Raw genomic sequence first — 22,968 nt, 5'->3', positions numbered from 1 at the left:
TGTACAGCCTTATGTATGTTTGCACTTGCCCTCCTGCAACTCCTTGTATAGTTGCGTAAGTAATAGTAGGCTGCTGATGGCTATTAATGGTTTTTAAACAGTCTGGAATTGAACTAAAATACTTAAAATGCTGCCATTACTCTCACCATTAAAAGAAATTATGGGGAAACTATGAAAAAAACATAATGAAGGCAGCAATTGAAAAATACCCAGGTTAGACTGATGGTTTACAAATGTCTTCTAGTCCACCTTATTTAATTTAAACTAGACATACTTTTGTCATCAATGCACAGATTTCAGTTAACTTAAAATAACTTGCTATCCAGTGAAACACACAATCATGAGGAAGAATAACCACTGTAGCTAAGTTTTAGATGAGCAAATGTTTGACATTAATACCTGACCTATGTGTGGTACTACTGTAAATAAAACATAGTATCCCTGTGTGAACAGTTTGTCAATAAATTACTTAAGTTTTTTAGTAGTCAGCTTCAAATTTCACTTACCAGAATTGATTGGTAAGGGGGGGTGTCTGTGTGCTTTTGAATTCTGAAGTAAACATAACAAAAGTTACGTAAAACTTGCCTTCACCCTATGCTTTATGGAAGATTGACTTTGAAAGATGCCAGATTGGATATTGCAAACTTTAAGGAATACAGCAGGGGAAACAACCTGCCAGTCTGTTGTGCCCATGTTGAACTGAATTATCTTGAGGTTTTTTGGTTTTTTTTTCCCCAGAGTTAGATTCTTTAGCTATGAGAGCAGCTTGCTAGCTGGTGTTTTCTGTAGATACTGAAGAACTCAAATGCATCTACTTTTTAACTTGTTGCCAGTGTACTTTGAGGTGAAAGCAGATTATTAATACTTCAAAGCTTAAGAGAAAAACAGGTAGACCACCAGAGTATGGTTTTATGGCCAACTAGTGACACTGTTTAATCTAGTGATGAAGGGGTTTTTTTATGTTTTGGTAGCTTCCTTTTAGTTTACTTGCTGCAAGCCCTGCCCTTTTACCTCTTCATTGCTAGCTGTCAGGATAATGGCAATAGTTTTTGCTGTCACTAGATGCTGTACAATGGTTTTGTTGTGTTTTTTAACATCTGGCCCAAATAACTACTTTTCTTCTTGCACTTCCAAATCACACATTTATAGACATGTTAAACACTTTAATATTAGTTTCTACTTATTTACATTGGAACAACCTATGACTCTGATTACCTGAACATACCTGTTTTGGGGTACGTGGGAAACGAGACCAGGCTAAGAAAGAATGCTTAATTATTCGGTCATGCTTCATTCTCGGCCTATGTGTTCAAATGCTGAGTTGTGATACGCTGTATAGTCATGACATGTAGTGGTTGAGTCCGGTTGTTTCTTTGGAAAGAGTCAGGGAAAGGTTTGGATTGCTAGGAGTTGGTCAAAAGGAAGCACAGAATAAATTTCTTGGGAGTTTATGGATCTTATTAAAAACCTTGTATGCAAAGAATTTAATTCCCTTTTTTATTTTGTATTTATAAAAATAAATAATAAAATCCTTTTAATACTTGATGAAAGTGGGTACTGATGCTTTTTAAAAAAAGCTGAAATTTGTGGATATATGTGTATCTGCACCATTCGGAGATGAAGGAACAAAGGCAGGAGACATCAGACACGAAACATGACTTCCTCTACTCCTAGGAGTTCATTTCCTGCAACCAGAAAGTAACTGTCAAATCTGAGCTGTTGTATTTCTCTGGAGGCTAACATGGGTGTGTACTGGTGTAATTGTTTCCAGGTGCATGTTTCAGTAGAAGGAACAAGGTGGCTATTTTAAATGGATTAACTTAACTTTCTATGCTTTCACATCAAAGTTGTGATTTTTTTTTTCCTCCATTTGCTTTCTTTAGGATAGCTCTGATCATTACTGCAGCTTAAGGCAAAGTAACAAGTCACACAATCTTGTCCTGAGATCTAGCAGGATATTTAGAGCTTTTTTTTAAGGTAGGAATGACTCAACTACTTTTTATTTTTCTTTATATATAACAGACATTAGGACAGAGAGGGCTCATTATCAAACAGGCAAGTGGGATCTAGAAACTGAAATTAGTACTAATAACTCCATGGTGAGCTACTGAAAATGCTACCCTATTACAGTTTAATAATCTGAAGAAACTGATGTATAAGTAGCAAGCCACTATAATTTATTATTATTGAAATCTTGATTGACAGGGGAAATAAAGCCAACATCATGTTGATCAAATAAAAAAAAACCCCAAAAAACCAAAACCAATAAACAATCCACCTAAACAGTCCAACAGAAACTCCCCACCCAACTGTAGAATATCTAGATTCTTTAGACTTGTTAACCTTTCTTAAAATTTCCCCATTCTTCTCTTAGGCTGGGTGGCTTTAAACCAGCTGAAATAATATGAGTTATTCTAACAACATAAGAGATGGTGATGAGTTGCCACATTCAGGTAGCTAAGATTAAGGCCTCTCCCCTTGTGGCTGCTGGGACTGCAAAACTGTATTGTTCAGGAGTTTCACGGACTAAGAAACGATTCCCCTTGACCTAAGAGTGAGGATTACCCTAAATCTTGAAAACAGTTCTGCAGCCACAGGCCCAAAGCAATCAATCACTTCATGAATTGGACCGAGGGTTTTGTATGTGTTTGTACTCGGGTAGGGAGGGTCCCTTAATAAAAAAGTTCTGAGCTACATCACTGTATTGTAGCACGCAAATACCCAGTTCCAAGTAATTCAAATATGGGCTTGTACTACAAATAATCTTAGTTACCACGTTGGTTTTGCTGTTGTTCAGGTGACCTGGCTGTAAGTACTGTGGTACCTATATTGCCTAAACAACCCAATCTGAAACCCCACCAGGGGAAGGGACTTTAGCAAGGTGGTGTACTCTGATTATTGGATTCCAGGTGTGTAAGCAGCTATAGTGGCTAGTAATAAAAAGAGGCAGTGGTGTCTCCGAGCAATAAAGCAATACTACCTTTAAATGTAGATGTTGCTATTCTACCAACTCTCATAGTACATTCTCACTTTCATGCTGTCTTTACAAGACAATGAGGAAGCTATGATCCTAAGCGTTGGCTAGGCCGTAAGCAGTAGGATCACTTGCTGCTCTTTCATGAGGATGTGCTGCTTTTGCATGTTGCCCTATCTAAAGGATATGACCTTTTTTTTTTTAATTGCAAAATCACTATAGCTTCCCTTATGTGTATCCTGGTACACATACCCTTGTGCTGTTGTTTGCCCACTACTCCTAGGCATCTCAAGTTAAAAGCTTTCATGTACATGCTTCAAATCTTCTGGAATAATATACTATCTTGCAACAGACCGTAGAGCCTGCAGAACGAGGGCCAGGATATACCTTCAACAAAAATTCTAGACAGCACAGATGCATCCAGGAATGCGGAATGAGTGTCACTCACATTGTAAGTCATGCTAAATGCACAGAAGGCATAAAAGGCATTTGACAGGTTGATTTAAGCTTAATAAGAGAGTATAAAGCCTTTAATTTCAAAAATGAATTTGCTCTGTATTACCACATTAAGGCTGGAAAGCTTTTCTGCAACATGCCCCCATACATAACCAGTAAGAAGCTGACGTTTTAGGGCTTAATCATTCTACTCATTTATTGTGAGTCTTCCTTCAAAGCAAACCTGTTCAGAGAAAAAAAAAAATACTGATCCTAGGTTGGTTGTCCTTACCCACTTACGCAGGTTTCTCTGTTAGGATGACATCAAACTGGACAGCAGCGTACATCCTCTGTAAGAAGTAGTGGTTTTGAGTATGCTTTTGCTCATCTTGCCGTGGCTTGTACTGTGGAGTACCTGGCCACTGTTCTACAACACAGACGGTTGTTAAAGGGGGGAAGATAATCTCCATCTTTGGACTTTGAAATTAATCTTTTCATCTTCTTGTGCATATCTTCTTATGAATGGTGCTTTAAATAAGGCAGAGTATCTACAAAAATCTCTTCAGTGGTACAACTTAGCTGCCTTTATTTGAACTCTGTTGGTGTATTTTGAAAATGAAACTGTAGTATTGGGCAGTTTGTGAGCTGCGTAGTAATGCACAGTATAGAAACATCTTCAAGTACATCTTCGAGCAACAGAGTCAAAATGATCTGTTGTTTTCAAGAGATACTCTGTTGTCACAACTGAAGCCATTTTATAATGTAGTAGTTTTTCTTTCCAATCCTAAGCAATGATACTCCATTCTTGAGAATATGCTGTCCGAGAATAAGAACAGCCTCAGGATTAGTTACTCGAATCCCATTTATTGAAACTCCACCATTTGTAATTTTCTGGTACCTTGAAAAAGAAAACAAAAAACAACAGCTGGTAATTGCAAGAAGCAGGTATTTATTGCTGTTAAGTTCAGTTAAGGGTTTTTTCATTGGAGCCATAATTGAATAAATTTTATTTCCCTTGCACTTTCAGTCCAGGTCAAGAGTGACTGAAATTAACCTTAGGCTCTACCACTCCCATTCTTTCTGAGAGGTATAAGGAAACTGAGTCTGTTGCCTTAGGTTGTCCCTTCATCAGGTGTAGATTTTACAGCTAAGGTACGGCACACTGCATTATTCTACTCTCACTTCAAAATGGAATGAGGCTGTGCCTGCTTCCCTTTTCCTTAATGCTGGTATGTAGATCGCAGGCCTGTTTCTACTTGATTCGGCTGTCCTGATCTTTTGTTTAACTTCTGAAAGCATACCACTGCAACCTGTTTACACATGAGGTATTATGAAAAGCACAGATGACAACATACCCACTAGGTCCATCTGGAATGGCATTTGCTTTGCGACACAAGTCAAGAACATTCATTCCGGGTTCAAGCATCAATTCAGCTGAAGGAGCTTGTCTAAAAAGTTCCTCTAACTCCTGGTCAGACATAGCTTCCAGTGCCTCCACGCTGCTGTAATAAAGGGCCTTAGTGCACCTGTGAGAACAAAGATCATTCAAAATACAGTGCTAGTCTCATCTTCACATGAAGTGCTACTCAACTAATCTGACTCCCCTCCCCAACTTCTGAGGGTCCACACAGTCACAGAACTACTTAAAGTACATCCCATTTTTTTTATCATAACCCACTGCACTGCAATTATTTTTATATTAATGTATTTTTAAGTCTACATAATTACTACATTTTTCTCTCTTCACAGCTGAGCAACAACAGACCAGGTGAAAATAGTCCCTGAAAAGCTACAGATAATTACCATTGAATAAATCTGAAAGAAAACTGCTCAACAAATCAAACTTCACCTCTTAGCAGATTCTAGCCCTTCTCTACCATGAACAAGCTTGGTTACTTCTGCAGCAAGTCGTTTCTGAGGGCCCCATTTTTCAGGTTCTTTAGCGTGCATTTCCATGATGTGGTCAATCTCCTCAAGAGGAAGGAAGGTGAAGAGTTTCAGGTATCTACAAGCAGGGAAAAAATATTTTGTCTATATAGCTATCATTACAGATTTCCTGCCTTTCAAAGTTCATTAACTACACTAAAATGATTCTCAGTCAATTTAAGAAATGTGTATTATAGATATTCTGTCCTTTCAAACAACTCCGGGTTTGCCCACATGCTTCAGCTTACCAGGATAACTCACATTTTGTTTAATATTCTGCCTAGGGTAATGCCTTCAGACATAACAAAGTGTGAGATGCTTTTATGAAGCTTGTATTGCAATCAACAACTTGGTTTTCTCTTGAAGCGTTTACAGGATTTATTGGAATTGTGTGTCAACTAACAAGGTTTTACATTACGTTCTGTCTTGGGACAGAAGTATGCTGTGTATTGACAAGTATCTCAGCAGGAAGATTATTTAGGATAATCAAGAATTTAAAGGTGTGTATCTAAGCGCTCTTTACAACAAAGTCAATTTTAATGGGCTTGCAGTACCATGAAATGCAGTGTATTAAAAAAGGTACCTTTACTGTTAGTCTGAACGCATGAAATACCTGAATGTTAAGTACGCACATGACCACCTCTTCAGTCTGAAAAGTGTTGCGGATGCAGAACCGAAATTTGAAATACCAGGGAATAAACCTTTGAGAGGTAACGGAGTTAGGAGACAGGTCACAATATGAAAGGGAAGTACCTGTCTGAGGTTCATGAAGACTCAGATTTGACAGTGATATTGGAGTTTAAAGAAAAGAAGGTTTAAAAGAGAACAAAGAACAACTTATTAAAATTAATGTAATACCCTGAATACAGCTATTAGCTATTTATTTTCAGCCATGTCACTGGCACACCAGCACAGAGGTTAGCCATCAACGAAGGAAACCTGTCAAATGCTATTTCTCATATTTTCGCTACCATTTCATGTTCTCATTATATGATTTTAATATTTTTACACTGGTTAGCAAGAATATAAGTTATGTGTGGTTGACGTGAATTCAGAGATAGCACAATGAATCCATGACCACGTCTTGCTCATTGGAATTGCTCTACCCTATGTAATGATTATTCATCATTACACATGACAGTGTGACTGTCTCCTCAGCATGTTTTTATCTAGACCAGTGGTCTCCAAAGTGAGGTGCCAGCACCCCAGGAGGTATGCAAAATGATCCACTGCAGTGCAGGAAGAAAATTTTAGAACGTCAGTAGTACATTTATATAATCTATAAATACACATGTATTGGGCGTGCATACTCAAAATTTTATTTACCTATGGGGCGCATGATCAGAAAAATTTGGAGACTGCTAATCAAGACAGTTCATACAATCATAAATAGGAACTTCTTGGCTTTTCCCTAACAAGGCATTATTTCAATTCACTTAGGGATATACAGTTTTTAATGTGATGCAGTTCTAGAAGCTGAACTTTATGTGTTTGTTTATAACCAGTTAAGTAGCTTCTTGTAATTAGAATGTAGTGTTTCTATATACTTCATACTAAGTAAAAACTTGTAGTAATTGAGATCTATTAAACGAAACTACATGTTGCTTATTACTCAGCAAGACAGATTTCATTTGATACTGTGATGTTACAGTACTGAAACTAACATACCTCATAAGATAAAGTCACCCCACTGGCAGAACAAAATGCATTACGCTTTGCTTGTCTGTTCATCCATGTTCTAATTTTATGATGCATATGTCAGTATACGGAGACAGGTTCCACTCTCCTGTACACTTAGGAACCAGTCATGCCTGTTTATTTAATGAACATACAGTTATAATTAACATATCCTTCTACGTGGAACTGGTGTTGCACATACCCACACGAAACAGTTACAGAGAACAGTTAGGATCAAGTTTTATAAAAAAATGAGAAAAAGCAAGATGAAGAAAAACTACTTACTTTTCAACTATGTTATCTTGTTGTCTGACAAAAAACTGATACAGCTCAAATGGAGAAGTCTTATCCCTGTTTAGCCAAACTGCATTGCCAGCAGTCTTTCCCAGTTTATCTCCAGTAGTACTGGTAATAAGAGGTACAGTAATTCCAAACACATCTGTTCCTGTCATCCTGAGAAAGAGAAGAGTCACTGCATGTTAAAAAAAAAAATATAAAATTAAATCCCCCACATCTTGGCAAAGGTAACTAAAATATAAGCATTCTGTAAGATTCTATCCTTGATATAAAGCAGTTAAGCAAGACAGGGGGCTGAGGGGCAAAAGATGCCAGAACACTGTTTCATGAAGGCTGCTTTAGGAAAAAAAACCAAAAAACTTGAACTTAAAAATTTAACTTACTTTGTGTGTAACAAAGAAGTTTACATACTTCAAGTGCATAGTTTTGTGAGCAACAGCACTAGCAACTTCATATGTCCTGTACCTTTCGTCTTCTGCTCTGAGCACTAACTGAAGCTGCTTGCGTGGCCGGAACACTGGTGAGGCTTTTCTTTTGTGCCAATTCTCTTGCAACAGTCAAGCACGTACTGAAGTAGAAGCATTGCCCCATACTCACCAATTTGCTTGCATACTTCCGCAAATTTTCTAGACTCCCACCAAATATGGTGGATAAGCAAAAGCTCATCATCATCATCATCAGGTTTCATTTTACATCCAAGAGAAGAAACGCAACCATCTTTACCAAAATACCACAACTGCCTCTACTTCAGCGTGATTACACTAAAATGCGTTTGCCAGCAGAAGACTGGTCTCGATTTTGTCCCATGTTTCAGGATATCTGATTTTGGTTCTTGGACTCACTAATACAAGAACCCATCCTTTTTGTTAAAAATTCATTAGCATTTTATAGAAAAGGCTTAAAACCACGGCCAAAACGTATGTATGTGCCAGGCTCATGGTCAGGACAATGAATTCTTCTCCTCAAATCTCACAGTTTTACAGATTCACAGATTGGTAGGGGTTGGAAGGAACCTCTGGAGACCATCTAGTCCAACCCCCCTGCTAAAGCAGGATCACCTAGAGCATGTTGCACAAGATCGCATCCAGGTGAGTTCTGAATATCTCCAGAGAAGGAGACTCCACAATCTTTCTGGGCAACCTGTTCCAGTGCTTGGTCACCCTCAGAGTGAGTAAGTTTTTCCTCATATGCAGATGGAACTTCGTGTGTTCCAGTTTGTGCCCACTGACCCTTGTCCTGTCACTGGGCACCACTGAAAAAAGTCTGGCCTCTTCCTCTTAGATATCCACCCTTTAGATATTTATAAGCATTAGTAAGATCCCCTCTCAGTCTTCTCTTCTCCACGCTAAACGGACCCAGCTCTCTCAGCCTTTCCTCATACGAGAGATGCTCCAGTCCCCTAATCATCTTTGTAGCCCTCCGCTGGACTCTCTCCAGAAGTTCGGTCTGTCTTGAACTGGGCAGCCCAGAACTGGACACAATACTCCAGATGTGGCCTCACCAGGGCAGAGTAGAGGAGGAGGATAACCTCTCTCGACCTGCTGGCCACGCTCTTCTTAATGCACCCAGGATTTCAATGGCCCTCTTGGCCACAAGGGCACACTGCTGACTCATGGAGAGCTTGTTGTCCACCAGGACTCCCCTGTCCTTCTGTGCAGTGCTGCTTCCCAGCAGGTCAACCCCTCACCTGTACTGGTGTCTGGGATTGTTCTTCCCTAGGTGCAGGATCCTATACTTGCCCTTGTTGAATTTCATATGGTTCCTCCTTGCCCAGCTCTCTAGTCTGTCCAGGTCTCACTGAATGGCAGTGCAGCCTTCTGGTGTGTTGGCCACTCCTCCCAGTTTAGTATCATCAGCAACCTTGCTAAGGGTGCGCTCTGTCCCCTCATCCAGGTCATTGATGAGTATGTTGAGTAAGACTGGACCAAGCACTGACCCTTGGGGTATACCACTAGTACAGGCCTCCCACTAGACTCTGCACAGCTTATGACAACCCTCATGCCAATGACCGTTGCCTCATGCCAACTCTCTGAGGGGTGACTTCTGCTCCTGGTGCTTTAGTGATTGTGAACACAAAGTTGCACAGAGTTGGGACACCTGACGCCCTGATCCTGCGCACTGCCACCACCTCCGGGACAGACCCCCTGGGTCAGAGCCGAGACCCACGCCTGGCCCCGGGGAGAGACCCCGCCGTGCTCGCCCGCCTCCCCCCAGCCCCGGCGTACTTGGTGACGAGCTCGTAGCCGGACATGATGTTGCCCATCTGGTCGGCGCCCCCCAGCTGGATGCGGCAGCCGTGGTGCTGGTGGAGGTGGAGGAAGTCGTAGGCCTGCAGCGCCGGGTAGAGGAACTCGGCCAGGCTCATGCCCTCAGGGCTGTGCAGCCGCGCCTGGCAGCTCTGCCGGCTGAGCAGCGTGCCCATGCGGAGCCGGCCGCCGGCCCCGCCGAGGAAGTCGAGCAGCGGCTGCCGGCCCAGCCAGCTGGCGTTGTCCAGCAGCGCGGCCTGTCCCAGCGGCCGCCCGCCCGCCGCCCAGAACAGCTCCCGGTGGTTCTCGAACAGCCGCCCCAGGCCGGCCCGCAGACCCCGCGCGTGCACCCGCACCCGCTCCGCCGACAGCGGCTCCCGCGCGCGCTCCCGGCCGCTGGGGTCCCCCAGGCGCGCCGTGGCCCCGCCCACCACGGCGATCACGTTGTGGCCGGCGCGCTGGAAGTGGAGCAGGGCCATGACGGCCAGCAGGTGCCCGACGTGCAGCGAGTCGGCCGTGGGGTCGAAGCCGCAGTAGGCGGTGAGGGGCGGGCGGCCCGGCTCCAGCAGCTCCGGCAGCTGCTCCTCCGCGATCTGCGCCGGGAACACCTCCTGGAAAAGGCCGCGCTCGCACTGCGCCGCCAGCAGCCCCCCGGCGCCCCGGACCCGCCGCGGCTGTTCGTGGGCTCGCCGCCGGAACGGGAGCGGCGGCGGGGCCCTGCGCGGGCCGCCCCACAGCCCCGCCGCCCGGCCGCAAGGCCGCCACAGCCTGGGCGCCGCCATCTTGCCCGGGGGCCGCTGGGATCGGGGCGGGGCCGGGCCCGGGCGGGGCGGGGCTCCCGGCGCCTCCGCTCGTGCCTGAGGTGGGACCCGCGCGCGGGCCCGTCCCGTCCCGGTTGTCCCGTCGGGAAGAGGCGGGGGGAGGCGGCAGCGGCGGCGGCTGGTGCTTGTCCTTCGGGGTGTGAAAGAAGGTGCAGGCAAAAACGCCGTGTGCTGGCTGCTCCGTCCGCTTTGGGTTCCCCCCCCCCCCCAACGCGAAATACCGCGATTTCAACCTGCTCTCGGGCTGAAATACTTGCGTTGGAGATGAAGCCTTCAGCTTTGAGCGGGGCGTCCGGCAGAGCTGGTACCAGACACTTTCAGCAGTAACACCACGGCTTTAGAACTTACAAACTCCAGAATTTATAAACTTGAAGAGTCTGAGCCGGTGTAAAACCCTGTCTCGGTGTCGCTTGACGGGAGATTGGATTCGGTGTCCTTAGGCGCATCTTGCGCGTGAACTGCCTCGTTCTTCCCGTTGTATTGTTAGCTGAAGCAAATCACTTCTACCGGCATGGCGGCACGGAGGGAGCACCAGGCCCCTGCCGCTTGGAGGAACTGCCCGTCCAAGAAAAACAATGGTGGTGGTGTTATTTTTCTAGCAGTTTCCAGACCTATTCACTCCCCCTTCTGCCTGACTTCCTGCTGCAGGTTAACAAAACGACGACTCTACGTCGATTTGGTGAGAGTAGTAAAAGACACTGGAAAAAACCTGTGGAAATCTCATATGCTTGGTAGGCTTTGATGCTTCCCTAAAGCACTGTAGTAAGAGGAAGTCAGGAGTAATTAAACTAAAAAAAAAAAAAAAAAAAAGAAAAAGGTGTGAACAACATGTTTGTATGGAAAATAATATTGAGTCTTTTGGAGAAATTACATCATTTTTGTAATAAGCCCTTCTGATCCTGGACAGTCCTGCTTTGTATATTGATTACATAGGTAAGCATTGGCAGGCTATTTCAGATGTGAAGATATATCATAAAATAGGAGGTATTATTTCAATTGTCTGATTACTCTTGAGTTCACGTGGCCCAGAGAAGATGTTTTATTGGAGATTTGAGCAGTGATAAATAAGGATACCAATACAAATCAATCTTTTAATTCATCATTTTAAGTTGGGAGGAGACAGTTATATGTAATAGGTCAACATCTAGTTGTCCTGGTCAACTTCTCATAATTCACCAAACTGATGTCCACATGGCATACAAATATTTACAGGGTGGGTCCAAGGTGTCAAAAGCGAAATGAGGTGTACATGACTGTGAGTCACAGGAGAGAAGGAAGATATAAAAGCATTAGTTTTGCCACTTGAAAGCTATTCTCATTGAAGACTTCTTGCTGTCAGACCTGCGGGTAAGTGAAGTACAGAATCGTGCTGTTATAGCACATTGGGGGTAAACATGATGGAAGAAAGTCAGGTTTTGCTGAAAAATAATGAAAGAAGAAAAAAGAAATCCTTAAGCATCAGTGAGCTAATCCTAAAGTGATGAGGTATCTGTCTGAAATACTTGATGTTTGTGCTAATGGTGTTTTACAAGAAAAGGTGCTGTAAGGTACTTTGCATTGGACAGGTAGTTGCATACTTAACAGGGATGGTATAAATTGTTTTTGTTTTTCTGAAGATTTATTATACTGGCAAAAAGAAAGGAGATCATCAATGTAAGGTGAAGGGTGTTTATTATTTTTAAAACATAAATAAACACAAATGAGTTACATGTACTTATATTCATATACATACATATATATACACACCCACCCCGACACATATGTGTATATTCTCTTTAACTGCAGTGCTTTGCTTCAAAAGTACGTTAAAAGGAAGACTTTTTCCTTCAGAAGAGGAGACTTTCTGGAGCTGAGGACATGGAGGATGGTTTGTATCTATCTGCTCCAGTTAATCATCTCAATATAGTCAACCAAAACGGGCACATCTCTTCAGCTTCAGGAAATAACACAAAACCAAGGCATCACAACTGAAGTTTGGCCACTTCTTTGTAGACAGAATAAGCAGCAGTAGTTTAACCACAGCCCAGAGCTTTCTCTGAGTATTAGTTTCTGTGGGGTCTATTAGATTTGTTATTTGCATGATGGTATTGTTTTATGGCTGTTAACCAGCTCGGTGTTGCTTAGCAATAAGCGGTGTGCTCCTTAGGCAATACCAGCACAAACTTTTCTGCATTGCACTTGTATTTTCTGACAGTTAATCTGTATGTGCATTATATTAAAAAACAATTTCTATATTTCTATGTTTTCCTTTACCTAAATACTCTGTCTTCATTCCCCATATTACCAAAAGTGCCGTAGTCAACAGTGTCTTTTCTGTAGCCTGAAGCCATTTGAATTTGTCTACTAATTATGACCTCTTTATTTGGACCTCTTCAGAAAGTCATCCATGCATACGCTTAGAGAAGAAAGATTTGTATATGTTTCTAGCTCTTCTTATGGAAGACTCTCCAGAGTGTCATGCCCCATCTGACCAGGTATGTAACAGGCTGTCATTGCTAGGAAATATTTTTGCTGCTTATTTTACTGAGAATTATCCTTTAAAATATCTAATTATGTCCATCAAACTAAATGTTTATAACAAACCTCTATTGTACGATTTCCCACTTTTTTTTTTGAGTGAATCTGATGAGTTAGGTGGTCTGTTCTATGTTTTGAAAGTTACTGGTAATAATCAATGCTGTTAAGTTTTTCACTGTAATCTGATAAAGTTACATAAAGACACTGGATTCCTAAGTATCGATTAATATCATTTTTTTTCACTTCCCTTCACTATGTCATATCGCTGAGGCATACCAACGTGCCCTAATTGTTAATGAACCCTGTAATAGAATGAGAGGAGATTGCCATGGAAAAGTGGCACTGTCTTGTGTTTGCTTTCCCTACTTGAAAGATAGGGAAAGTTATCTACATGTAGGGATATTGTGAAGATTATTTTGTATTTACCTGTGATTCAGAATAGTAAATCATTCTGTGAGACAGAGTTGTCGGCCTTCCTCTGTCCTTCCTGTGGGTCCTGAACCAGATTCCGTTTCTGTTCCCGATGATCCGGGTGACGTGCCTAGTTTCAGTCATTTAGCCAGAACTGTCATTGCTTTTGGGAACTGCACAAAGCAGGTGAAACACTCAGGTAAAAGAATATTCATACATTCAAACTGACAGTCTTGCCAATAGCTAGAAATCTTCTAGACAGCGTGGATAGTGGTAATGTGTTTCCTCCTTGGAGTTGTTACTAACTTAGGAAGTCCATTTCTTCATGTGAAGACATTTTCATACTTTGTCCGTTTATAGTATGAGAATAGAGCATATCACAGGTAGTAGCAAGCCCAGCATGCAACTCTGCCTTTTGTGTGCCAGAATTTTCCAGTGTTGTGAATCTTCTTCAGATGCGTCTCAGCAGGGCCGTAGGCTGTGAACTCATTCACAGAAGGAGCAGTTTAGGGACGACTTTCGGTAGGTGAGGGGAAACGGAAACCTTTCTCTGAGCTAAGCATGACTGAGCAGCGGTAGCTTGTTAAGCAGAGCTCCTTAGTCCTTTCCTCACAGGACGAGAGTGACAGACTTTGCAATTCAGGCTTGGAGCTTGCCGTTGGTTCTTTAACAATAGCTGAATCGGTCCCAGATGCTCTAAGGGCCGTTGTGCTTTTCTGAAAGAGACAGCTGAAAGTCCCATTTTTATCATTTCTTCATGTCCTCAACTGCATAGTTTTAATTTTAGTTGTGAATATGAAAATATTGAATATTTTATTTTCAACTCCATACACCGTTTTGCTTGCGTAGAAAGCTTTTCCTACTGTAGGTTATTGGAGAATGGTTTATAAAACTATAGATAAAATGCTACACAGTGATCAAGTTAGCAGATAAAAGTAACAGTGGTGGTTATACTTTTAAAAACTTTAAGAACTACTTAAATATTACTGAATTTATAAACAATTGATCTGATATGGGTTCTAATAATAACAAACAGCTTTGAATGTGAAACAATGGAATCACAGAAATGAGCTGAAATTATCTAATCCATTTTCTTGCAGTGAAGCAGGATTAAGTCTAATTACCCTTCATCAGATACTTGTCTAACTTGATCTTCAAGCATATTAGAGAAGTGATTTCTCAACCTTCTTATGTCAAGCTTCAGTCTTTCTTGTAGATTTTGGTTGGGTTTTGGTTGGGTTTTTTTTAAACCTGTAAGGTTCCTTCCCCAGGTTCTCCAGTGTGCTTACATTTTTGTTAGAGTAGGACAAAAACCTGATGCAACACTGCATCAGATCAAGTCACTACAGCTGTGCAGTTCCTGTAAACATTTATCATACGTGGAGGTCAATAGTAACGTTGTGTTGTTGGTCTGTTGAACTGCTGTCCTCAATAGTCTCCTGACTCTTTTGTGGCTAGCAGATGTTTCTATATTGTATTTGCTTGTTCAGTTTCTCTTTTCAAAGCAGGATCTTGCTTTGCTTGGTTTTGGTTTCATCTTGTTGCTGTGCAGCCTCTTCGGTATTTTTGTTTGCTCTCTTTTCCTGTTGTGTAGTGTAACCATGCCTCCTTTGATTTACTTCCTGCTATTTTGTGTATACCCTTTTCTTTTTGCCTTTTGTATCCCTTGCTAGTCTGTATTTTTTCAGTAATTTAGTCTTTCTAATTTTATCTGTACACGCTACACTATTCCTTTATCATCATTCTTCATATTGCCTTCCTTTTTTTTTTTCTGATTCTGGTTTTGACAAGGATCTGCTGGTATAGCCAAAGTGGTCTCACGGTGTTACTCACTTTTGCTTTACATCAGGATATTTTACTCCTGTTTCTCTTCTCATAGTCCTTGGATTATTTTTCCAAGAGACTTCCTAACAGTTCCTTAAGTTTGCTGATTTATGTCTTTTTGAAATCATTATCATCATTCAATTCTTACAACATCCCTTCCGATATATCACATCATCATAATTTTTATTGGAATTACTTTCTGTTTTGAGATTTATGGTAATTTCTGCTGTGTTAGAATCAAATGTAAAATAGATCTGTTTTCGCATTCATTGCTGCAATGAAAATAGGCTACAGCATGTTTCCAGAGCTGCGGATGTATCCAATTAATACTAAATTAATACTATTAATACAAAATTTACATTAACTTTTCATAAAGAGAAGTTGTGTTCTAAAGTTTGTGGGTCTAAAGAGCAGGTTATATGTAGTGCAGTGTGGCAAAACTTACAGTGTATTTTTGAATCTGTGTAAAGCATGCATGCTTTATACAGATCAATCTGCTGTGAAAAATAAGATTTCTTTTTTTTTCTTCAGTTCAATAAGACTGGGATTGTAATATGTGAATCAGACAAAGTACACAAAATGGTAGCTATGAGTTTTTCCAAACCTGGGTTGCATGCTGTGCAACAAATTATTCGATGGCTTCCCTCTTCGCTGCGTGACTGCACTGTGTATTTGTCCAGGAAACCATGCACAACTTGTACCACATTCCTCATTCAAGGTATATATAATACATTTTTAATCAGTCTGTGTTAACTGCAGCTCTACCTGAATAAGAAGTTCATAAATGACCCCACTAAGCATCATGTCTAGAAAAATGCTGTACATGGCTTAGTCCAATAAATTCCTCCTTAATCAAGTAATCCTTTTTTGTGCAGATAGTCTCTTAGAAATAAGTGAGACTGCTTGCTTGGGACAGGATTAGCAAACTGTGGGATGTCATTTATGAAAGTGAAGTACCAGTTGTTGCCATAGTTGTATATTCAATTCAGATTCCATTGCAATGGGAGTGATTTAAGCCTGTGGGTCACTATATAGGCTTTGGACTCTAGTGTGTCCACAGAATTGCAATGCAACAGAAAACTGGCCCACTCTTTTAAGCAAAACACCTGTGAATTGAATGTCCCACCCAAGTGCATGGCACTTAAGTGACTTTAAATGTTTCTCTCTAGGTTCGGTTTCTTCAGTCTATTACTGGCCAATGGCTCCTGAAAAAAAGGGAGATTCAGTGGAGGAAGATACTCAACAAGCTGACTATGTGTTTCTTAGAAGTCATATAAGTAGCAGTGTGCTCTTACCCATGACAAGCTTTGAAACTGTGAAATTGATTGCCAAAAAAATACGATGCAAAGGACAGCCTAACATCAATTTTAAGTCATTTGATCACAAAATTGAAGAATTTAAAAAAAATTTTCCACTGTTTAACATACATGGCTCTGAAGATACATGTGTCAGGCTGGTGGAAAATGCTTTATGTTGCTATTATTTTTTACGTAAATGTTCCCAACTTGAGAAAAAAGAACCTGAGGAAAACGTTCATCGACATGCTTTACAGCTTTGTTATTTTTTAGCAGCAAGATCTGGTAAGTTACGATGAGAGTATATAAAGAGTAGTAACCAAATATAACGAATAGATTCCTGTAGATTTATTTTTTATTATTGCTGTTCATTCATTCAGCTAGAGCAGAGTAAATATTTCACAACATATGTGGGTATCAGAGAAATTGGCATGCTTTGCTAACATAACTGCTAAAATATTTTTCATTAATGTATTTACTACCCTAATGTTGAATATTATTGTTTATAAAGTTTGTTGCAATCCTGAACTTAAACTTAAAGCAGAAGATGGAAACACATATTATCTAAATATAGAAAATAATATTTTATCACTTAATCCATTTTGGGAGGAGGAAACAATTTTTTAAATGGATATATATTTATTTATTAATATATATATTTTATCTATATAAAAATGTAAACATTCTCAGTATATTGTTAATGTATCTAGGTGGACTTACAGCAAATCTCATCAATGGAAGATCTTGATGTATTTATAAGCTTTTATATTCTGTTATCAGGATTTTGTAACAAGTTAATAGTCTGCAATTACTAATCAAAGAGTAAGTGTACCTTGAGTCAGATTTTAAGTTGTTGTGTTCTTCTGAAATCTGACATTTGTTGTACTTGCTAGTAGCTATGCCCCATTGTGTTACTGTGTATGGGTATCTGTCTGGAATTGGATAATGGAGGGATTATTTCAACATATAAGCAGTCACTTTTGCCTTCCACTTCTGTATCATTAAAGCACTGTCTGTTAATGTCTCAAATATGTTTTTAAATATGAAAAAGGTATGTTTTTAAGTGACATGAAAATATTTCTCTCTTCTAAAAGATGATCCAGATCGAGGTGTGGGGTGTTCACTCTACAGTCAGGACGGGTATTTTGTAAGTAGATTGAATTCTCCAACACTTGTAAAATTTCTATTCAGTGCTCCAAGGGGTGTGATTTATTTGACCCGATATAGACATCTGCAGCATAGATGCCTGCTTTTGAGCTGTTGGCCCCGACTCCCCTTTTAGTCAGTGGAGATCTAGAGTGTCATTCATCCCAATCCAGAGTCTGGAACAGGCCAGGTGGACCTGGTTTTCTCCCTTGCATATAAAGGGAGTCTAGGGTGACTAGTTCTGGTGTAGACATGTAAACAAGTTAAAGGAGATGAATTTCCCTCATGAACACATTCTCCCATAATATCCTAATAGTAATGATAATATTTTATCATTTAACTTTGCAAAAATAATCCCTGAGGTCCACTGAAAAGGAGGATCCTAAGTTTCTTACAAAGGTAGAGAGACAAAAAGATGGTGATTAAATTGATGGAGAACAATGACCTCACTTGATGGAAAAGCAAAATTAGCTCTTGACTGTGTTGAAAGGGTGGTATGATCCTCATGGCAAAGTGTTAAAGCTGGTTAAAAATCCAATATAAATAGCCATAAAACCTTAGAAGCTGTATGTATCTAGAAATATATAGCTAGCATATATTGAAGCTGTATCGGTATATGGTTAAAATGTTGCTGATGTTTGGAAGAGTCTGTTAGATTTTGATTATTTTATTTAATTTTTTTTGACAGTTTGGGGCAGGTTATAACGGATACCCGATTGGCATATTATATGCAAACTTGCCCCGTATGGGGAGAAGAAACCACAAGGCTGGAACTGCAAAACGGGAAGTTGTTCTACATGCTGAAGCAAATGTTCTCCTTTACAGGTTATTATTACAAATCCAGTAATGGAATGACTTTGCAGGCATTCTATAAATGTGAATAGCATGTAGTCCGAACAAGTCAGTGACTATCTATGGATTTTCTCCTTGACCTTTCCATCTGTTCTTCACCGATTAATCCAGTTTCAAAGACTTAACATTTACAACTCTGAGCTTACAATTAACATTTTAATGTGTGCGTATGCACATTTCCTCTCCTCCACCCCCAGAAAGGTGTGGTACCACCTTGTATTCCCACACTACCAAAATAATCACCCAGTCTCGTTGTGATGAAGCTCTAATAGTTTTTGAAAGACACTGTCTGCAGCATTCTGCCTGGCAGTCTTTTTTTGGTGGTCCTTAGGCTAGCAAGAGTGATGTCAAGTCAGCCAGATAGCTTCAGACTCTACCTGTCAGTAGTTGGAGAATCGTTAGTCTGCAAAACCATATGGTTCATAATGGTAGCTGGTTTATATACACAGAAGTAGAGGAAGCAACAAAGGTCAGATATTTGAAGGAAAAATCAAGATGAAATAGAAAACTTGGAGGAGGAGATAGAGAGTAATCTAATTAGAAATAATAGTCTTTGATGAAAATACTAAATGTATTTTAAAGAAATGCAAACATTATGTTTAGTTTTAGCTTTGCAGAAAATGAATTAATTGTGCATATACATATATTTTTCAGATCAAAGGTCAAAATAGAAGAGAGTGATGTTCTTTACTGCACCAAACCTCCCTGTCATGACTGTCAGAACCTTCTGAAGGATGTGAAAATCAAGACAATTCATTGTGTACAAGAATCATCCAAACAAATTGGAGAAGTATGCTTATGTAATATTATTTATTTGTTGTCATAATGTAATTATATGTTTGGGGGCAGGGGACTCAGTTTATTTTTAGTTGACTTAGACAAGCACATCAGTTCTTGCCCTTTTATATAGGAGAGTAACAATAGCCGATAATCTCCTGTGAGTTGCTTCATTCTTCATACTCATATACAGCTAAAATTTTATGGCTTGCTTTCTGTTTTGTAACTTTACACTCAGATACTTCTAAAGTCAGGAAAGGAACAAGTTACATGTTTTAGGATTTTGCACTGGGAAAGTCCAGCCTCCTGTTTAGCTATATATCTATATGGCAGAGGTCTGTAGTGCTCCCTGATTTTTCATCTGAATGGTTATTCTGGCTGTACCTGAACTTTTATGATGGTGAGTCCTGGATATGTGTCTTGGTTGCTATATGGAGGAAACGTGGGCATAGATGCTGAGGGGAGCTGTGGCATGCTTCATTAAGACCTTCAATATGAAGGAGTACCTCTGTCCTGCATTGCACACACTTAACTTTTAATCCCTCAGGGTAAATGCAACAGTCTTCTTTCTAAGTCTCACATTCTCATATTTTAAGGGTCTGGTGCATTTGGCTTCACTGTTTACAGGTCTGTGCCAAACAAGGTCTTTTTGGCTCCATCACAAGATACAACCCCTGTTTAGTGGAAAGAAAGAATATTTTCTGAGTTTGCAGAAGAGTATTATTCCTTTCAGGGAAGTCCCACAATTACTTTATAGGATTTACTTGGATGTTATTTAAATCAAATAATTTTTGTATGGCTTTGGAAAAATCTTTCTGAAGGAAAAGGTTTCAGCCTTTGTTCAGGCCCAAGTACCCAGTTAATGTCTGCATTCTAGATTAAATTTTACCCTTATAAAGACAAACATGGCCAAGGTATTCAAAGTCTTCTTTGCCTTGGTTTTTACTGCTAAGATTTGCCCTCAGGAATCCCATGTTCTGTGACCAGTGGGAAGATGTGGAGCAATGAAGATTTACCCTAAGTAGAGTAGAATCTGGTTATGGAATATTTTAGAAAGTTGGATGTACCCAAGACCATGAGACCTGTCAGGAAGGTGACTGGGAGTAGATAGCGTGGATTTATGAAGGGAAAAACATGCCTGACTAACCTGACATCCTTTTGTGATGAGATGACCAGCCTGGTGGATCAGTAGAGAGCAGCAGATGTTTTTCATCTTGACTTTAACAAGACTTGCAACACTATCTCCCACAGCATCCTCATAGACAAACTGATGAAGTACAGACTAGATAAGTGGACATGGAGGTGGACTGACAACTACCTGAACTGCCAGACTCAGAGGGTTGTGATCAGCAGCACAAAGTCCAGCTGGAGGCCAGTCCCTAGTGGTGTACCCCTGGGGTGGGTAGTGGGACCAAAACTGTTTAATATTGTCACTAATGACCTGGATGATGAGTCAGAGTGCCCCCTTGGGAAGCGGGTAGATGAGCCAAAACTGAGAAGAGTGGTTGGTGCACCAGATGGTTGATTCAGAGGGACCTTGACAGGTTGGAGAAATGGCAAAATAGGAATCTCATGAAGTTCAACAAGGGGAAGTGAAAAGCCTGTGCACCTTGGGAGGAACAGTCCCGTGCCCCAGTACAGGCTGGGGCTGACCGACTGGAAGGCAGCTTTGCAGGAAAGGACCTGGAGGTCCTGGTGGTTAGGTTGACCGGCATGCAGCAATGTGCCCTTGAGGCAAAGGCCAACTGCCTCCTGAGCTGTGTTAGGCAGGGTATTGCCAGCAGGTTGAGAGAGGTGATCCTGTTGCTCAGCACTGGTGAGGCTGTGGTTGGAACATCGTGTGCAGTTCTGGGCTCCCCCATACAAGAGAGAGATGGACATACGAGAGTGAGTCCTGCTAAAGGCCATGAAGACGATTAAGTGATGGGAGTATTTCTCATATGAGGAGAGGCTGAGAGAGCTGGGACTGATCAGCCTGGGGAAGAGAAAGCTCAGGTGGGATCTTATCCATGTCTATAAATACCTGATGGGAGGGAGTAAAGAAGACAGAGCCAGACTCTTCTCAGTGGTGCTCAGTGATGGGACGACAGGCAATGGGCACAATTTGAAATATAGGAAGTTCCACTAAAACATAAGAAAAAGCCTTTTTGCTGTGAGGGTGATGAGCACTGGAACAGGTTGCCCAGAGAGGTTGTAGTATCTCCCATCCTTGGGGATACTAAAAATCTGAGTAGACATGGCACCAAGAGCTTTGAACAAAGGGGTCTGGACTCACCCTGCCTTGAGCAGGGGGTCTGGACTGGAGACCTCCAGTGTTGGCTCCCAACCTCAGTGGTTCTGCGAGTGTCTGGTTTATTTGTTTGCTTTTAAATTTCTTTTTTCTTTTAGGGTCACCTAGGTGATTTAAAGAAAAACTTTGACTATCATGAGGTAGGTTTGCATATTGAAGATTAGACTCAGGGCTGTATTGTTAAAAAGTATTTTTGAACATTTATATAATAAAAGCATAGAGTAGTTTGATATGTGACATCTTTCTGGTTTGCCTTGTTTATTTGGGTTTTTTTCTGTTGTTTTTAAGAAGTACATTTTCATTAGATGGAAAGTTCATTAAAATGCATTGAGTGTTCATGAACCATTTCATGATAAGAAAATATGTATTCACCTGAATATACACATCAGAGCTTTTCAGTCATTATTTTGAACTCCATCAGTAGTTTTGGGAGCCAGTCATTCCTGGATGTCATAAAAAATAATTCAGCAGGTAGACGACCTGTCAGAACTGGAAGCAGATGATGTAGAGAAGTATTGTGTCACGTTTCAAGATCCATCAGATACATCTGATGGAGGTAAAGCAGTCTGAGTTGGGATAAGAGGGAACTGGGGGACACAAGGCTACTGATGAAGTGGATAAATGCTTAGAGGAGAGTAGGCTATGTGGTTGACTTTTATCTTCCTTTATAGAACAAGAACTTTAAAACTGGAATAGACAAGAATGATGTCAAGGACCCATGTTTGTCCAGTGGTCCAAGAAATCTTCATGGTAGATTGATTAATAGCTGTTAGATACAGTGGCAGATTTGAGCAGACAAATTGTGGAAAGTACTAAATAAATGTTCACTTATGCTTTAAATAAATTTATTTAGTTTTTGTTCGGTTGGTTTTTTCCAGTGGAAACAGTGTGAAACTCAACTTATGGCAGGTATGATTAAGATTAATTTCCTTGTTCTTTGGTACTGTTCCATTTGGTTTCTTTTGGTATTACTTGGTGTTTAAACTTAGAAGCATGGTATGTTACTAAGTATTTTTCTTTAAAGCCCTTTTTGCAGCATGTAATAAATAAAATCTGGTTATAACTTACATATAATTAAGTTGAATTAAGTTACCCTTAAATTAGTTCTGCTCATTCCAACCTTCCTTTGGAACTATACATTATAAATATATGTACACTGCAGATTCCACTTCTGCCACAATACTTCTGAATATGCGGAAGACAGAATTATACAGAAATGTTGCTCTTGAGGTCTGTAGGTGGCCAGACCCTGTAACTGGTTACAATGGAAAAGACAGAGGAATAACATAGCAAGTATCTGGGGTTAATGGTTTCTGCTCGCTCTCTCTCCTTCTCTCTTAGTCATTAATTTTTCATTCTGCCCAAATGACTAATCAGCATCCTTCATGACAGTTTTCTTATTTCAAGCCTTTTCTGTGAATTTCTTCTAGCCTTAAACGGATATATCCAAATTCTTGGAGTTACTGGACTCAAGCGTTTG

The 22,968-nt window shown here is 40.6% G+C and overlaps 2 protein-coding genes across 2 annotated transcripts; one reads left to right on the top strand and one right to left on the bottom strand.

Annotated features, from left to right (window-relative positions):
* Positions 1-713: 713 nt before the first annotated feature.
* On the bottom strand, positions 714-10,372 carry YARS2 (tyrosyl-tRNA synthetase 2). The gene is made up of 5 exons (XM_010306140.2): positions 9,535-10,372; positions 7,298-7,465; positions 5,259-5,414; positions 4,765-4,935; positions 714-4,307 (listed from the first exon to the last, which is right to left on the bottom strand). The coding sequence occupies exons 1-5, from the start codon at positions 10,335-10,337 to the stop codon at positions 4,148-4,150; spliced, it is 1,458 nt and encodes a 485-aa protein (XP_010304442.2). The 5' UTR covers positions 10,338-10,372; the 3' UTR covers positions 714-4,147.
* A 37-nt stretch (positions 10,373-10,409) lies between these two features.
* On the top strand, positions 10,410-22,292 carry LOC142602300 (cytidine and dCMP deaminase domain-containing protein 1-like). Its single transcript, XM_075755844.1, has 8 exons — positions 10,410-11,723; positions 12,162-12,243; positions 12,753-12,850; positions 15,660-15,846; positions 16,298-16,708; positions 17,518-17,570; positions 18,258-18,394; positions 19,076-22,292. The coding sequence occupies exons 2-8, from the start codon at positions 12,234-12,236 to the stop codon at positions 19,245-19,247; spliced, it is 1,068 nt and encodes a 355-aa protein (XP_075611959.1). The 5' UTR covers positions 10,410-11,723; positions 12,162-12,233; the 3' UTR covers positions 19,248-22,292.
* Positions 22,293-22,968: the final 676 nt, after the last annotated feature.

The sequence above is a fragment of the Balearica regulorum genome, chromosome 1 (assembly GCF_011004875.1).
Source record: "Balearica regulorum gibbericeps isolate bBalReg1 chromosome 1, bBalReg1.pri, whole genome shotgun sequence".
Lineage (NCBI taxonomy): Eukaryota > Metazoa > Chordata > Aves > Gruiformes > Gruidae > Balearica > Balearica regulorum.
Note: the sequence above shows the minus strand (reverse complement) of the source record. Positions and strands in the feature narration are given on the sequence as shown.

Bases quoted from the DNA above. Each gene is read 5' to 3' on its own strand.
- YARS2 (XM_010306140.2), bottom strand. From the start codon at position 10,337: ATGGCGGCGCCCAGGCTGTGGCGGCCTTGCGGCCGGGCGGCGGGGCTG. The intron at 5,415-7,297 runs GTAAGTAGTTTT...CCCTGCTTGTAG, and splicing joins CAAGATAACATAGTTGAAAA to ATACCTGAAACTCTTCACCT. The intron at 4,936-5,258 runs GTGAAGTTTGAT...TTGTTCTCACAG, and splicing joins GGGCTAGAATCTGCTAAGAG to GTGCACTAAGGCCCTTTATT.
- LOC142602300 (XM_075755844.1), top strand. The intron at 15,847-16,297 runs GTATATATAATA...GTTTCTCTCTAG, and splicing joins TACCACATTCCTCATTCAAG to GTTCGGTTTCTTCAGTCTAT. The intron at 17,571-18,257 runs GTAAGTAGATTG...TTTTTTTGACAG, and splicing joins ACAGTCAGGACGGGTATTTT to TTTGGGGCAGGTTATAACGG.